Raw genomic sequence first — 18,562 nt, 5'->3', positions numbered from 1 at the left:
AGGCCGGGCAATTATTTTGCAGCGCTACGAGAGATTTAGCGCCAGAGGACGTGTTGCTGGGGAAGTGGGCAATAAGGAGCATCCGAAGTGTATCTCCACTGATTAATGCCCACTTCGCATTTGTATCCGAAACTCTCCGTAGCACCAAATTGTGAAAGACAATTGAAAGTTTATCGTTTTTTTTTATTTTTTCGGGTTTCTATTTATTTTTATTATTCAATTTCAACAAATAAATGAAAGTGAAAAAACTTTTCAATTTCGATCATGCTAATTCACTAAGGCCGAAAACTCAATTACATTTCTCTTTGCCACAGGCTCATTTCTATTCCTCACCATAGAAACTTCCGGCGATGGTGGCAGCGCAGCAGGCGTTGTCAGTGATCCAAATGCCTGGTCACACGCGCAAAATGCAGACATATCGACAAAAAAGCAACAACAACAACAACATAACCAGCATACACCGCAAGCCAGTTTCACTGGAGCACAGTCAAAGTTATACAAATCCAGTGAACCGTTATTTGATGTGGCAACCGCAACAGGCGGAGCGCGCTTGCAAGGAACTGATACTGCTGCTGCTGCTGATAGCGGCCAACCACACGAAAGCAGCATGACGAGCATGAGCAGTGGCAAGTTTCACGTGAACACGCCGAATGCAATGTGGCATGCAACAGCGGCAGCGATGGTGGCGAACGGCACGGGGGCTACCGCAGCAGCAGACGCTGCACACTTTGATGTGATTGCAAGAGCGGAAACGGAAACATATGCTGACAGCAGGCACGCTACCAACAAGTTGCGGCCAGCGCCTAACAGCATGTTGCTACAACAACCGAATGATATGACAGCAGCTAAAGCTACATATGCAACGCTGCCTCAAGCCATGGCTGTGCAGGCGCATCGTGGCCATCATGCTACTAATGCCATTGATGCTGTCAATGGCAATGACATTAACGCGGCTCTCAGTGATGTCGATGTGGGGTTGCGTAATGGAGATGACGATGAGGATCAGATGGCTGACATGGCGGCGGAAAACGGTGATGCATGGAGCGGCGAGAATGTGGCGTTGCAGCGTACTGTGGAGAATATTTGGGATATAACGGTTTCATTGAATATACTCTACAAGGAAAATTGGACTAAGTGAGTAATTATGTATAATGTTACTTATAAGGCAACGGTATATAGCGTTGCGAACTGTGAAACAGTTTACAGTGCGTGCGAATAGTTTTTAGACAAATAAGTTGGGCAGAATAAATGCAAAAATAGCGCTTTAGCTAAAGACATTTATGAAGATGACAGAAGATTAATCAAGAACCAGTTAAGGATTCGAAAACTAAACAACACTTGGGCTAACTGACTCGGGTTTTAAATAATTTTGCATAAAAAGCACGTTTCAGTTGGAAAGGGTCGTTACCGCGAACACCTGACGTACTAGTTTTGGTTGCGAATTGAACAAATTCAGAGAATATATGTCTCTTAGGAAAGGGAATTCGAAATTAATACAACGTCCGGTGTGTTTAACGTGGGTACCTGCTGACGACAGCCTTACCGTATGGCGTTCAAAAGCACAGCGGATCAAATTAATGCGCTGATCAGCGCCCTGAAAATGCCAGGCATTTTCACTACCAATTGGCTGTGTGGAATAGACACACTAACCACCTTGGTAGGGTTCGACCTCTGAGTACTTGGGCTTCGGCATCCGTTGCAATACAACTCCACATTCAACTGACAAAGGGTCAGTTCTTTCCGCATTCGGGTTTTAACCACAACCACGACGATACTCCCGATAGCCAGTCCGCATGAACAGGTTGGAGTGAACTTCAAGGGCTGCTGCTCCCCGTGGTACCATAATTAAGTCACCGGTCAAACCTCTCAGCCGAAACTACTATCAGTTGAGCTTCCGTACTGCTCTGGACTGGTGAGCAAGCGTAATTAATATAGGAGCGGTTCAGTTGGAATGAATGTTGGTAGTCCTCTTTGGTTCATTCAGCAGCACAATGGCTTTTGGAGTACAGAAATTTGTCCGCCGACTGAGTACTCGATTTACGTTGCAAACCAAATAGCTACTCGGAATTTTCATGACGAGATCGCAAAATTACAATTCGACATGAATAGGTTTGGAAAAAATGAGACTTTAAAATGGGAAAGAGTCGATGCCGGCAGCGCCTGTCCTTTAGGTTTGGCTTGAGATGTGCCAATCTTAGAGGGGACGATGGATGTCCTTTATTAAAATAATATGAAATCAGTTCCGAAGGTATTCAGTTAGAATGAATCGATGCTGGTAGTCTGCTGACGAGGCCGTAGCTTTACTGTTCCAAGCGGATAACTGATCGGAACCTTTAGTCTGAGTTTCACCAACGAAATTTACCAATTAAAGTTCTGTTCCGAAAGTCAGTGGTTTCACGTCCACGGGCAGTTGTTCTTATTGTGGTTCGATATCAAGGGATCAAGGGTTTTCATTGACAACTAATAAGTTCCTTTGCGAAACTGAATTAACTGATTTCATTACTGGAGGTTGGTGGGCATAAGAGCCTTCAATGTTTTTCTCTAGTAAGGACTCTAAAAACCCACGAAGTTTTCGGGTGCAAAATAGTGAAAATTTTTTCCTAAGTCTTCACAAATAAGAATTCGTTACGGTAGACGATTTGTTAACTGAATGTCACAACCATAAAAACCACTATAATTCGAGGCATTGTTTTCATTTGTATATGTATTTTTCGCAAACAACGTGCTGTCCAACGCCACGAATCAGATACTTTCGGGCTGTGATAACCTTTTGTAGTATTTTCTTAACTATTCGGATATTTTTTTTTCAGTACACCCCACATCATTTTTTGTAGCCACTATAAATCCCTTGCGTGTACTCTGAGTTTCTTAAATTGTCTGAAAATCAGCGTGTATTGTTTGTATGGATGCCACATGTGGTGCAGCGAATGTCGGGAAACCAGAGCAGTGCAGTAATTGTCTCCAGCGAATGATATTTGATTGTGTTTGACATATCGTTGAGGAATGTATTTATATATATACATATATGCCCTACATACAAACTATATACATATGTATATATACTTATGGAACATTATTAGGTTTGAGCTTAGATTTGTGTATATATTGTATCTGCAACAAATGCCACAAATGATTTGCGTGGCATTTCGAGAATTCAAAACGGTAATACAGTTAACTGTTATTAGGTTACGGAACGTATGGCTTCACAATAGCAATTCCAGAAATTAATTAGAATGGTGTACTATCGTCTTCTGAGAGCTGCACAGCTTTCAACTTGTATAACGTACACAGTTTAGAATCAGAATCATTAGGATTGTCTATTATTACAGCTGCCAATCTGACTTCTACCAAAGTGGCAAGCTTCTTATGAAACACTGATTCTGCAAACTACATATAAGTGATAATGAGCTCCTTTCTCTAAAATTCTTAGCCTATTAGAAAGGAGTTCGTTATATTACCTTGCCTTTACTACCATTGGTTGAGTATAAGCCAAAGAACTTGGACTTGTACATCTAGAACTCGATTTTGGGTACTAAAGTTTGGCTTAGATGAGCAATAAATCTGTAAAGTACTAAGCCAGTATATGTGGAAGTCAGCTCATTCTACTGAAACTGATCCTTTGTCATGCGGAATTTGAGTCTCAATTTTAAGAGATGCTCTGATGTGAAAATACATCTCAAACACAGTCTTCTATTCCAGCTTAATCTACTAATATTGTTCAGCTACATTTGAAATTTCATTCTCAATCTTAAGAGATAGCGTACTTGGAACCAAAACAGCTCGAACTTAGCCTTCTATTCTGTATCCGAAGTTATGCTTCTTTGCAACATTCATTGAAAACACACACGCAACCAAGTTCGTTATGCCTCTGTATAATATTGTGGAATCTTACTTAAATAGTTTTGCTTCCAAGACTCCTCCAATTACTAAGACAATATATCAGAACACCAACCCATTCCACTAATACTGATCTTTTGTCCGAATTCGAGTCTTAATCATAAGATCGGCAAGAGAAGGTCTGCTTTGAAATTACATCTAACTTACGATCCTATGCGACTTTTGTTGAAAACACCTCCGAAGCCAAGTTCGTTATGCCAGTATATAATATTATTGAATACTCTGTAATTTAACCTGAATAGTCTTGCCTCTAAGACTTAGTTTCATCGCTTCAACCACCTTAAATTTACATTATCTAAGTCTATGTGTTTTATCCCATTATTAGGGGGTATTCTCTTTGAATAGATTAATTATCTCAACTAGTAAAATATGATTTAGAGGAATGATATGGATTATTACCAAAAATTGTCATCGCCTTTCAACTCCTGAACGACTTCAGCTTTGAAAGTGGATTGTGAGAAGGATTAGTTCTATAAGATTTTGGAACCTGGGCTCGTGGTTGCGGCATTCCGACGCGTGATGGCGTGACACTAATTAGAAATGGCTGGCGGGCTAAAGTTGCAACCGCCTCCATCCCCTTTAAATTCCCGGCAGACCTCAGAGTACGTCCGGGTGTATGTTATACTAATTATAGTCTCATAATTGGCCTCGTTACTGAGGACTTAACGGAAAGGTGACGAAGGGAAGTGAAGGGATGTCGAAACCGATGCCCGGATCTGGACCGGATGGTAGTGCTGCTTCTGGGTGACGAAATTGTCGTTGGCGAAATGCAGCAACAAGACTTGGGAATCTTACAAGACGCCATTTGCAGAAGTTGTATGAAGGAAGATGAGGTGGAAACAACTACACACTTCCTTCTTGACTTTCCCGCGTTTGGGATTGGGAAGGTTTAAACACTTGGGAGTGTATACCTTTAGACATTCCACCGAATTGTCTAGAATGCGAATTGTACGCCTGTACAAATTTGTTTTGTTTACTAAGCGTTTTGTTAACTTCTAAGTTCGAACACAGAATTTTTAAATTTCTATGGCTTCACAAAGCACTACATATAGCAATCCTTGTGCGATCTCTCTACATCAGCCGTCTAACCTAACCTAAGACCACTTAAATTGAAAACTTAATAGAAGCTCGATATTATTTATATATTCGCTGAGATGTAAAAAACGGGTTTACTGTCAAAATGGTTTAAAGGAAAATATTTTTAATTGGGATTACGGTCGGTAATGGTATATATATGTAGATTTTGAATTCGCCAAAACTTCTTCTACTTACTGTTGTACTCAAGGGTTTTAAAGACTTTAAATGCGTAAACTGACAGTTAGAATCTAGGACTGTCCATGAAAATATCCAAAACTAACAGCAGCTGGAAACCGAAGCCTTTTGAAGCCGTCTGCAAATTTCCCCCAGATAACTATTGTAGGGAGAAGTAAAAGTTCGGTTCAACATCGAAAGCTAATTTGATTTTCGCTAAACCCAGCCGATGTTGAAGCTACATCTATTCCTTTCGAAGGCCGATTTTAGATTTTAAATCTTAGCAAAGAATGGAGGCTTCAACAAAATCTATACTTTTTGTAATGGGACGTAGAAACCGAATGTTTGATTATAATATCGGGTTCGTTTGATGGATAGTCTTGAAAATCTTAGCTTAATTTTGCCTTGGATTTAGTATTTAAAGTGGCCTATATACATATACTAAAATTGATTATAAAGGCATGGACTTTTCGAATCCATTATTAATATTTTTCTATTGAGTATTTTCGCGTTTATACATGGGTCTCACTGTAAGAAAGGGTCGCTCTATCTTTTGAGTATGATTTGATTGATTATAATATTGGGTTCGATTGATGGATAGTCTTGAAAAGTTTAGCTTAATTTTGCCTTGGATTTAGTATTTAAAAAGGCATGGATTTTTCGAATTCATTATTAATACTTTCTATTGAATATTTTCACGTTTATACCTCACTGAAGAAAGTTATCATATTTCAACCCGAGTATTAGCACTCAACGAAACTAAATTTATCCCTTGGACTTTGTATTTTGTATACCTAGAAATCATCTCAGGAGTTAATTTTGTATGATATTTGCAAATTTCGATTGTAAGAGCTCTAAAAGCCTAGGTCTCCGTCGTACGCGAACATTTATATACAAGTGGGAGTTTCACAATGCCCACGTGTACATATTAAAATACTTGTAAGCTATTAAATGCACTTAACTGTCTTTGTAATTCAATAAAATTCTTCGCAAAATCCGCAAGCACTTGACCCTAATTGCATTTTCGTCTTATCAATGTGATTAAATTAAATTTAATGCGATTAAACTAAATGCGCTTCACTTTTATCACACCACACGCTCTACACTGGCGTACTTTTCTTACATTTGCTGCACCCAACACTCTCTTCTCTCTCCTACTTACACACAGATTGGCTGCCTTGGAGATTAATAAATTTCAGGATCAATTAGTCAAAAGGCTTGTCATGGATTTGACGCTAACAACAGCTGGCGGCGGTGCTGGTATGGCGGGTGTTGTTGCAACAACTACAACAATGTTACATGATGCACATTCTAGGCAAACGCAACAACAACAACAACAGCAGCAGCAGCAACAGCCTTTCGATTATCACAGCATGGAACCGGCTACAAGTAAACATTATGGCAATGATGTAGCTGAACAACAAAAGGAGCAACAACAACAGCAACAACGTGAACGTTATTGGCAATTACAAGCAGCCCGTCAGCGTCAATGGCAATTGCAACAGCAGCAACAACAATTCGAGTGGAATTTCGCCACATCGTTTCTATATTCACTGACCGTGGTGACGACAGTGGGTAAGTTTTGATAAAATTTTTTTTAACGCTGTCATTACCTGTAACTGCTCTTTTCCCGATCCAATACATACATTTTAGCAAATAAGTGGAATAGTTGCACTGACCTTGCTACTTGACCCTGAAAATTCGTTTTAGTAACCAATCTATACCTAATCGGTATATACTAAGTCATGAGAACTAGCTCTATGGTGCCTACATTTAGAATTCTATTGCCATAATTATAACCGATACAGAGCTGAGCGCCTCATAAAAGCATTAAGATTACCTTCTTCTTCTACGTCGACGATTATGCGCCGACCAGACTTCGGACGCAACAAACTTCAACACAGACTAAGCTAACCCTACACATCTGACAGCCCTCCCCCTATGATCCGATTCCGTGGAAACAGCACGTTTCCTGGACCTACCGTTGGATGACCTGGGTGACAACAAAAACCTCGTTTAGTTTATGAAATATATATTCGCAGATTTCTAAATCCCCATCGTATTGAGTGCACCTCTGTAAAGGTGAAAATGACTGGAATACTCCAACGAAATCATAAAAATAAGAAGTAACTGCCGTTCTGTTCTAGGTTCAAATTTAGGGCGGTTTCGCATAACATTTGGTTACACTCCTAGAATCCTAATCTAAATACTTTCATATTGTGAAACATTCTCACTTTCATTTTCATCAACCATTTGAAGCACAGCATTTGAGAGTGTTAAAGCTGCTCCATAATTAAATACATCTGTTTCCATGTTTCTCTTTCCAGGCTACGGCACCATCACACCACGCACTACGCTCGGCCGTATGGTGACCATTGTGTACGCCACACTCGGCATACCACTCACACTGGTCTATCTCTCGAGCATCGGCAGCATACTGGCCAAACTGGCGAGCGGCTTTTGTGAGCGTCTGCTTTGCTGCTGTTTTTGCCGGAACACCACAAATAAAAGACACACCATCTGCGGTTTTAGTCGACAGCAAGTCGCCGATAAGAAATGCAATGTAAAGCTACAACAACTGCAAAAGCACCATCAACAACAGCAACAGCATACAGCGAGCTCCGCGCAACAGACCGCACAGCAGCCCACACAATCTGCGCACCTACCCTACTGCTACGTGCGTCCACCGGCCGACGATGCGCTTAGCTATGGCGAGCACTCACCACTCTCCGCACACTCGCCAGCCACACGTAGCAATGGCGCACATACGCTGCGCTGGTCACTGGTGCTGCCAGTCGGCTTTTGCGTGCTGCTGCTGCTCGCATACGTCACGTTCGGCTCGTTGGTCATTGCGGTGCTGGAACACTGGCCTATATTCGACGGCGTCTACTTTTGTTTCATGAGTTTGACTACAATCGGTTTTTGTGATCTGCTGCCGGGTGTAAATGTGCGTCCGGCGACATCCACCTCGACGCTGGTGGTGTGGTTCTGCGCGGCCTACATACTGAGCGGTCTGACGCTCACCTCTATGTGTGTGAATATGTTGCATGACGAGTTTCTGCAGCGCATGCGTGTTGTGGTGAAATTCAAGAAAATGGCGACCGGCAGGAATACGGCGAAGGAGCGCAGCTTCTACGGCGCGCCGCCTTGACAATGCGGCGGCGTTTGGGAATTTATATTTGCCGTTGGTGGCGGCGCTACGATTAGCACGCCGAAGCTGGCGTTGAGCTGTGGCACGATGATGTGCTTCTACGAGTGGTGACATTTTTGCTGCGGCGTGATCTAAAGTTGCAGCGGAGTATATAAACAGCAGTAATGAATTTCAGTGGGTATGCGTGGATGTATGCGTGTGTGTCGGTCGCAAGATGTGTGATTTGCCGAAATGTGATTATTTATTAAGTGGTGAGTTTATACTTGTATTTTGTATTAAATTAGTAAAGATGCATTTATAACGAAGAAGAAAATAACATAAATAAGTTCACTCAAAGCTATAAGAAATCGTAGTGAATCATTTTTATTTAAGCTTCCTAAACCACATTGCCATTAATTCCAAACTCAGTCCCGAATATTGACATTAATCCCTAATTTAGTCCCGCAAAATGTTAATTAAGTTCAGTTATTTTTTCCAATATATTTAGACTTTATAAATCATATCGGCTTTAATCCCGAACTCAGTCCCGAATATTGGCATTAATCCCGAATTTAGTCCCGAAAAATCCCAAAAATTAAGTTCAGTTATTTTGTCTAGAATATGTATTTACACTTTATAAATCATATTGACAACAATTCCGACTTCGGTCCCGAATATTGACATTAATCCCGAATTTAGTCCCGAAAAATCTTAATAAAGTTCAATTATTTTGTACAGAATATGTATTTACACTTTACAAATCATATTGACAATAATCCCGACCTCAGTCCCGAAAAAAATTATTTTTTTTCGCAATTTTTTAACTCAGTAATTAAATTGATATAACTGTATAAAACTTGTACTTACCTAATACCGATAGTACGGTACGGTTTTTTATTTTATTTTAAGATTAATAGTAAATATTTTCGCATAGAAAGTGATTAATATCTTTAATGAACTCATGAAATAATTAAAAATTCTCTTTGCGTTATTTAACTCATTATTCACACTCGTTCTTCTCATTTCAGTTACTCATACTTAAGTGCATGTAAAAAGTTAATTTCTCCCAACTTATTTTCGCAATAAAGATTAAAGTTTTGCGATTGATTCGCCATTCTATTTGATGTGACGTACAGACTGAATGCGCCTGGAGCAGACAATGAGAAGCGCAAAAATCAACGCTGTGTGTCAGCACACATCACTCTGTCCCGCGCGCACAGCAACGCTTGTGCACGCCCGCCGCCTGCTCCCCCGCGAAGAGTGACACAATTAAATGTTGGAAATTTAAGCATCAAACGCTGACGAAACGTGACTATAACGAAAATTTAATTTCGAAGTAAATTGAGATGAGTTTAAACTTTGTCAGCCGAGCGTCGTGCTACACCCTTCCACTTTTGCTGCAACTTCCACGTCGCCTGCAAGCACACTTGCACTTGCTAATAATAAGAGATTGAGAGAGTGAAGAAGAGCGTGGGGTTACATTACGTGGTGCGTGTACGTGGAAACGCAGCGTTGCTCAATTTCGTGAAACGTGACAACCTTGCACTGGGCCAAAAGTGACGACAACAATAACAAGAATTATTTTTCTTTATTGTTGCGTGGCGTTAAGTAGAGAGAGAGCGGGCGTAAGCAGCGCTGCCGCAAGGCAAAGAAAACGCGCAGGCGAAAGTTGACAGTTGCCTGACAGTTGACAGTGAAAGTTAAGCTGCGGCAGCTGCCACAATTGACAACTCAGCTGACGCTGTTGCTGAGGCTCTTTGCCATTACTGCTGCTTCTGTCGCTGCGGTGGTTGCGGTTGTGGCGGAAATGTGAGGTGACATTGGCGCGGTTCCAATCTTTGCTGCTGTCAACTGCATATTTAATTTATTTAAAGTGAGCGCCGAGCAAAATTAAAATCAATAAAAAAATATTAAAGTGCGTTGTGTAAAAATTCAAATTTTAGCGTTTAAAAGTAATGATTATATTAATATTTAATTAATTCATATTTTATTATTTTTATTAATATATTACAGTGTGCCAATATTAACTACATCTATATAAAATTAATTAATATAAAATTAAAAATGTATGAAAAAAGTTGTGTGTGGTATGTATAATAATAAAGCACGTAAGGAAATATTCGAAAATTTAATTTTCGCAAATAAAAATATTGAAATCTAAAACTATGGAAAAATGTGTTTTATTTACTCGGAAGTTAGGGTGCTAAAAATATTGATGAAAACTGATTTTCAATTGGTTTGCCTGAGCTCGAAACAATCTCAGGTTTAAGCTATAAGGCCCTCATAAAGTTATGTAGGTTATGATATCAACAGCGTGCCTAAAACCTCTAAACGCCAAACAAGTGAGGTTAGGTAGGTATGCAGAGGCTTATTAATGCATTCCTCGGAGCTCGTTTTTTAACCGACTACACGTATTTTTACCTCTATAGGTAAAGAATGGGTCAGTTCCTAGAAAATATGAATTCAGGATACAGAATCGTTCCCACTTTTTACATATAATGAAGAACTTTGTCGGATATTAGCCAGGTTTCTCATCCAAATTTAAAATTTACACGGAGGATTTGCATTTATAGTTAGGACTTAGTCTATCTGTAATATCGACACGGATCAGTTTAGAATTCAAGATAAATTTCAAACCTTTTTAGGTGTTTCGTGATTCCCAAGTGGGCGATTTTGACAAGAGTCCAGCAAAAGAAGTAGTGGGAACTTTGAGTACAAGGCTCTCTATTCTCATTCAGCTGCGCTTCAAATCCAATAACAAAAATCGTATCGACTGTTTAGTTGAGATTCTAAGACGTTTTCAGAATCACTGAATTTCCAGAAGTTCGATTGCAAATCTACATTCGCAATTTTCATACTTAAAATTCTACTGTAGGAGGACCCTAGTACAGAAAGTGGGAGTTTTAGGTGTCAGGTTTTAAAATCGTAACGACGTAAAAGGACATAATTTTAGATATTTTTTACACTTGGATCTCGAATACATGATAGTTAAGGATCTTAGGTCAACGTTATTTCGCCGTTAACAAAACAACAATAATTACTTTATACGGAGGAATACAAATGGAGGTATATACAATATTTCTAAGAATTCAACTACCAGAGTGGTCTACCACAGAAGGAAAAGAGGACAGAACCAAAAGTAACGCAATGCGACAGTAAAGAACGATGGACCCACAGACTAGGAATCTGCATTTTCAGCTGAACCAAGTGTTAAGTGGTCAGCCATGGGTGCTTTAGAAGCTACTTTTACAAATTTCGCCATGACCTTAGTCCGTACTGTATAGAAGACTCTGAATATGTATTCTATCATTGCTCTTGCTTTTCAAGTATACGGGAAAAGCAGAAAACCACACTTGGCGGTTGTTTCACGGTGAAAAATGTGAAAACACTTGTACCACATGGTATGTGAGTCTTCGGCTAAATTCTTCTTTATACGAGTATTAAATATTGTACAAAACCGAAGCAAAAAACATTCAATAAAAATTGTTTCGAGGCTTGGTGAAACCAAGAACCATTAACAGCCTTTGGCATGATTTCATTAATCACTTCCTTCTTATTCATGGTGTCTTTACTAATATGGTTAACATATCGTCTTAAGAACCTTTTCATCTTCAATACTAAGATTTAAGGCACTTATCTATTTTAGTGCAGTTAATTGGCCTCATTAACTATAAGGATTCATGAATATTATGATTTTCTACACCTAAATACCTGGAAATCTGAACGCAAGTGAGGCAAACAATTACGTCTATCTATTATTCTACGTCTTCTTTCATTCTTCATTTTCTGCTTTAAGACATCTAACTAAAGCTCCTTAATTTTTTCATTTGCATTACTGCATTCAGCAGTACTTCTTACTACCTAACTCCTTTACGGGCACGCTTACGCTTTGCGGTAGCTTAAAATTCTCTCTGTTGCCCGCGAATATTTTGGTTGCATTCCATTGTGTTGTTCATTTGTCCGTTTGTCTGGTATATCTGTCTGTTCATTGTTCGGCGCTCAGTTGTTTGTTTGTCGTTAATGCTAATTGCATTACTGACTTGAACTTTGAAATACCACAACAATTACTTATGTAAATCCTTTTGGTGGCAGTTGCCAAGGACAATAATGCTGTAAGTGGGTAGGTATTGCGGCTAGCGGCAACTATTGTTTGTTTACGTGGGTATAGTTATGCATTGTGGCATTTTTAGTGGTACCTAAGTCTCCGTAGGGAGCGTTAGTGCAGTTTTTTGTGAGTATTGTACTGTATTCACATAATATATTATTAGGAAAGCAGGAAAAAGAGAACGATAGTGAGAGAGGAAGAGAGGGAAGGCTGGGATCAGATGTATGCACCGTTGTGTTTTTAGGTAAACTTAATATTTAAACCTTTATACGGCTTCTCAAAACTACTGGCAACCAGGTATACTTGCTGTCCTTCCGATTTTCTGCGGTTTCCGTCAATATGATATAATATTATTTATGTTTGTAATACCCAGAAGGAAGCGTCGGAGACTTTATTCTTTTTCGAGGGTAAATTAACTAAAGAATATACTACCTACTAATATTCATTAGTTAATTTACCCTCGAAAAAGAATAGAGGTATCCACTTAGTAAAAATCGACTTAAGCTACTGACTCGCAGTATAATAACCCCATAGAAAATGCGAAGGGAAAAAGCAATGGAGTCTTCTTCTTTACTGCGAAGACAACGCTTATGCCGTTAAAGCCCCGCAGCCCCAATTCGAGATATGAAGTTCAGTCAGGTACCCTTCCACCTGATCTCTCCAACGTAGTGGAGGTCTTCCTCTTCCTCTGCTTCGACCGGCCGGTACAGAATCGGAAACCTTCAAAGCTGAAGTGTTGTCGTTGATTCGGACAACATGGCTTAGCCAGCGCAGTCGATGTTTTTTGATTTGAGTCGCCGTATATTTTCTACAGCTCATTGTTTCATCGACTGCGGTATTCGCCGTTGTCAATGCGCAAATGACCATAAGTCTTGAGCAAAACCTTTCTCTCGAACACTCCTTAGGCCGACTCATCAGATTGTTCAGTCCAAAGTAGCACCTGTTGGCAAGAGTGATGCTGCATTCGATTTCAAAGCTGATATTGTTGTTGATATAGACGAAATTATTTACGACTTCCGGTCTTGAAACCTTCATTACCCTTGCAGCAACTGTTATACTCATGCATTTTGGCCTGGCTTCGCTCTTCAACTCTCGGTATCTATCCCACCCCATTCGTGTTGTGGTTGATCGCAACATTGAAAGGTAGACTGCCGCTTTCTCTCCACTGCAACACGACAATCCTCATCATACCAGCTAAATGTAAGGAGATTGAACTGCCGTCCCACAGTTTCCTTATACCAAGTTGCTACAAATTAGTGCTCCCTGTGTTTGTTGATGATCGTGCTTTGCTCAGTCGATGTCAAGTCCTTGGAGCGTACTCACGTCAAGGACACACGAGACATATTGTCCATATATAACAACATGATTGATCTGGTTTTGAACTTTTCTATAAAAAAACAGCCAAGCAGCTTGATGAATTTTTTTGCACTGGGATCTAGTACTACAGACAACCATATTTCGGATCCCTGCGAAGTCGATCAGCCTCAATCAGCTCTCCATTAAATTTCTTAGACCGCGGTGACGCCAGCCTTACGAAGACATCAACCAGCTGGACAGTGGCACCTTTCTAATTTAAGGACCGGACAATCCAAGTGCAAGCTCTTCAATCGTAGTCCTTATTATATTTGCTGTGGTCGCCATCAAAGTGGGGTCTTTCAGCCGAGACTGTTGCTTCTTTTTAATTGTTTTAATTGGGAGTGGTGGAGGCGATTGTTTCAAGACCGAAGCTCACTCGCAGCGGCACTTTTGGTGAACAGATGCTGCAATTAGACTTCAGATAACCCTTAAACCGAATATGTCGGAGAGGCTCCGCTCAAGTTTCTTCTCTTGTTTTTACACAAGGGTGGCTCACGTTTCCAGGATGCGCGACGAGGACGTAAGAGTACAAATTATGTAGGAAAACAGAAGACCAGAAAGCCGAAGACATCTAAGAAAAAGACATAATTCTCTTTGGCATCGTTGCCAGCTTCCCGCACTTGCTAATCGAGTTAGAGTTTTTATCATGCTGTACGTCGTTTTTGAAATATATGTAACTCTGGTTGTAAAGTTCTCAAAGGTTTCCGGCAAGCCATGTGCTGTTTGCCTTCGTCTACCCATAAAACTTTCGTAATTTATTTACAATTATTTTTATTATTTTCATGCAAACACATACGCCCTTATATGCATATGTATGTATGTATGTGTGTAAGGAATGAGAGTCCTCGCATACGCACGTATAGTTTTCTTTTGAGTTGACATTTGAAGAAAATTTATTTGCGGTTGGTGGGGATTTATGTTTGCGTGGCAGTTGGCAAATGCTTAAGTGCTTGATTTTGCGAACGGAAGAGCGAATGCAATGCGTTTGGCAGAACGCAAAGCATTGAAAGAGAGCGGCAAATTCAGCAAAACTTTTCAAGTGTTATTTGTTTTACTTTTGATGGCACAGAGTCACACAAATTTAGAATATTTGATGAGCTCGAAAATGCAAGACATAAATTTCAAATTGTGGAGATATTTATAGATATAAACCAAAGCACGCAAATGGGATTTCTCAGAGAAATTTTATGGTAAAACAAAGTCAATGAAGAAACACTCAAGAAAACCAAAAACGACGCTTTAAAAAGTGATTAAAAGCTGGATTATTTTGACTTTTAATAATTCTTTAAAATATTGGTTTTAGAATACAACAAAAGCTGATTTATTCTTATCATATTACTTAACACAAATGACATTAGAAAGCTTACGCAAAAGCTTTAACATTTCTAAGAAACGTACGTCGCAGCTTTTACTAAAGTGCTGAAATGTTATGTGTACCTTAAACTATCATTAACTTGCAATCGAATGAGAGCCTTCACGAGTGTCAAAAGCTCTTAATGCAACTCTGTAACGAACATATTTTATAGCTCGGAAGTTATTATGCTAGACATGTATACGAGTATAAAAGGTCTTTAATTGAAAGCAAACTAGAGCTTTCACTTTGGAGTCAAAAGCTTCAACCTTAATTTTTAGTAAGTTTTATTAAATAAACTTCTATCTCGCATATAGTTCGCAAATTCTAAATTTACACATTCATGTTCATGTAGGTTACATTTGTTTTCAATCGAAATAAAATACAAGCTTTCATTGTGGCGTTAAAAGCTTTCACTCTAACTGCTTTATGATTAGAATTTACTCTGGATTGTTCACAATTGTTATCTAATATTAGACATTCGACAACCCAAAACCAAATACGAGCTTTCACTGTGTTAAAACTTTTACTTGAAGTCTTATATGAATAGATTTTAACACCCAAAGGTTCACAATTGTTATCTAATAAATTATTATACAATCGACAACCTACACTTTCTTAACTAAAATCAAATACGAGCTTTCACTGTGTCAAAAGCTTTCAGTTAAAGTCCTTTATGAATATATTTGAACTTTCTGAAAACCAGAAGTTATCTAAGGTTAGTCATTCGGTGACATATGCTTTGTTTTAATTAAAATGAAATAATCGCTTTTACTGTGGCGTCAAAAGCTTTCGCTTTAAGGAAACAAATTATTGATTCATTTCCTGCAAGTTCACGCATGTTTTCTAATATTAAACATTCGACCAAGTAAACTTGCTCTTAATTAAATGAAAGTGAAAGAGCTTTCACTGCGGCGTCAAAAGCTTTTGCTTTAACAAAATAATTTATATGTTTTATCTTTCTCAAAAATGCTATTTTACTTTTGACATTTGACAACCTCAACTTGCTTTAACTTAAAAACAAATAAGAGCTTCACTTTGGAGTCAAAAGCTTTAACATAGCAATACATATACAGATTTTATAAATCACGAGTTCAAAAATGTTAGCTAAATTTAGACATTCGGCAACTTCAATTTGCTTTTATTCAAAACCAAATGAGAGCTTTCACTTTGCAGTCAAAAGCTTTTACTTTAAATAACTAATTGATAGATTCTGACTTGGTTCTTTTCGTTCGATTGAATAATATATGGTATATTCATCAAGTAACTTACTAATTCTGGTATAAATATTCATTAAAAATCTCAAAGTTTTTTTCTAGGCATTTTGACACATACCCCGAACTAATTTGCATAATTATTGCTCAAATGAATTTGTAATTACATCCTTTTCAAGACACACCTGTTGCTGAGGGATACTATTCAAACATATAGACATATACACGGAGATGTACCTAATTACCTTTAATAAATTTATTTTATCAAATAATAATTATATAAGAACGCGAAGTTGAAGCCATGTCTTCCTGGAAGTTTTCTTAACTCAAAGTGAAGAAGACTAAGCGAAATTTCTACAAATCAACGAATGAGCAAAAGCACAGTTAAAGTTCTGTGAGTTGATGCGGTGGGTGGTGAGTATAAGAGAAGAGGAAAATGGTAAGTTAACCTGACAGCTGTCGCTTATGCCAGCTAATTAGCATTGTGGCCACCGCAAACATCAGCAGCACCTGGCGGCGCTATCACAGTTAATCCGCGACGAAATTTCGTGTTGAACTGATTAAATTTGAATTTAATTGGCACAGAAATTGGCGGAAATTGTTAAATGACAGCAATGAAGGAATTGAGAGTGATAAATTGCCTAGTGATGGGAAGACAGTCTAGATTATGTCAAATTGAATTAAGAACAGTTATAGGAGGCAGGAAGTTGAAATAAATTATAATACAGTGTAGAAAGGCAAAAAAATTAAACAGAATAGAAAAAATAACCAGAAATAATTTAAAAATAATTGAATAAAGTTAAATACATTCAGCTTTTGCAAAGCTCGTAGCTTTGGAAGAGTCAAACCGTCTGGGACGAAAGTTGAACTGTTTTTAGTAAAAATCAGATCATAAAAGCAAAAATTTAAGACTCCTAAGCCTAAACGTAGGTATATAGTTAAGTGAGCTTTTACAATGTCGAAAGCTCCAACTTTAAATACTCATGGTTTCAAAAGCTTCACAAACTATTCAGTATTATGAAAAATATATAAATATATTAAAAAATAGAAAAATTGGAAAAAAGTAACCCTCAGAGCTTTCAAAGCTTTTTTGTAGTATACAACAGATCAAAAACGGTAATTTTGTTATTAGCATAATAATATTGGTTTTATAAAAACAAATATATTTTTTTATTATTCAACTTAAGTCAATTTAAAAATCTTTCGAAGCTTTGAAAGTTCTCATCGTAAACAATACTTTTTCTTTTATAAATTTAACCAAAAAAATAAATATTAGAAAGTGCCACGTACACAAGCAGTAGTCATTTACTTGTAGAAGCTTTTTCAACTTTGGCAACTTTCAAAGCTTTTTGGTTAACTTTTACTTTAATCTCAAAAAACCGGAAGAGTGATAGCATATTAAAGTAAAAGGCTTGAATAAAGAGCTTTGGGATCCTCAGAGCTTTTCTAAATTTAACCAAAAAAACAAATATTATAAGATACTTAATACACAAATAAATCTCTACTAGTAGAAGCCTTTTGGGGTTTGATAACTTTCAAAGCTTTTTAGTAAACTTTCACTGTAACCTGACAAAAAGCGGACAAGTAAATTAACATATTGTTAGCATATTATAGTAAAAGGCTTGAATAAAGAGCTTTGGGATGCTCACAGCTTTCAAAGCTTTTTTGTTATGTTTTGAAGCTGTTAGTATATTATTAACACAATTTTAATATATTAAAGTAAAAGGCTTGAATGAAGAGCTATGAGGTCCTCAGAGCTTTCAAAGCTTTTTTTCTTTTCTCTACTTTAAGATATACTGTAGAGATCTCATTGCCACTGGAAATGGCTTGGAAGTCTTATCGACAAATGGTCGAAGGTAGGTTTTCGAATAGTAGAACTTTATATAATATAAAATTTATATCTAGAAAAAATTCACATCTATTTGAAAGTTTTTTTTATTAGATATTTAGACATATAGATTTATTATCTGATTGTCAATGGAAATTGCTTTGAAGCTTTTATTCAAATCCAGAGAATATATTCAGTGCCGTAGAGATCTCCACGAAATGCTACTGGAAAATCAGGAGTAAAAAATAACTAACCAAAATGGTAAATAATTGGACTGCTCTAAAAAATGCTCCGAGGGAAATGAACCAATGCTGTCGAATATTAAAATTAAACAAAAATAGATTTCTCGTGTTTTATTTTTTTTCTTGTTATATTTTTTCTTATAAATTAAAATTTTCCTAACGATTATTCTACTAAAGTCCTACACCCC

The 18,562-nt window shown here is 38.0% G+C and overlaps 1 protein-coding gene across 3 annotated transcripts in view; it reads left to right on the top strand.

Annotated features, from left to right (window-relative positions):
* Window positions 1-8,458, top strand: part of LOC126758139 (uncharacterized) — a 33,645-nt gene extending 25,187 nt beyond the window's left edge. For all 3 annotated transcript variants that reach the window (XM_050472212.1, XM_050472211.1, XM_050472210.1), the window contains 3 exons: window positions 315-1,134; window positions 6,317-6,723; window positions 7,476-8,458. In XM_050472212.1, coding sequence (XP_050328169.1) covers window positions 315-1,134; window positions 6,317-6,723; window positions 7,476-8,299 — 2,051 coding nt within the window. In that variant the 3' untranslated portion in view covers window positions 8,300-8,458. The remainder of the gene's footprint in view (window positions 1-314; window positions 1,135-6,316; window positions 6,724-7,475) is intronic.
* Window positions 8,459-18,562: the final 10,104 nt, after the last annotated feature.

Source organism: Bactrocera neohumeralis, chromosome 5 (assembly GCF_024586455.1).
Source record: "Bactrocera neohumeralis isolate Rockhampton chromosome 5, APGP_CSIRO_Bneo_wtdbg2-racon-allhic-juicebox.fasta_v2, whole genome shotgun sequence".
In the NCBI taxonomy this organism is placed as follows: Eukaryota; Metazoa; Arthropoda; class Insecta; order Diptera; family Tephritidae; genus Bactrocera; species Bactrocera neohumeralis.
The sequence above is the reverse complement of the archived record's forward strand: the minus strand, read 5'-3'. Positions and strand labels throughout refer to the sequence as shown.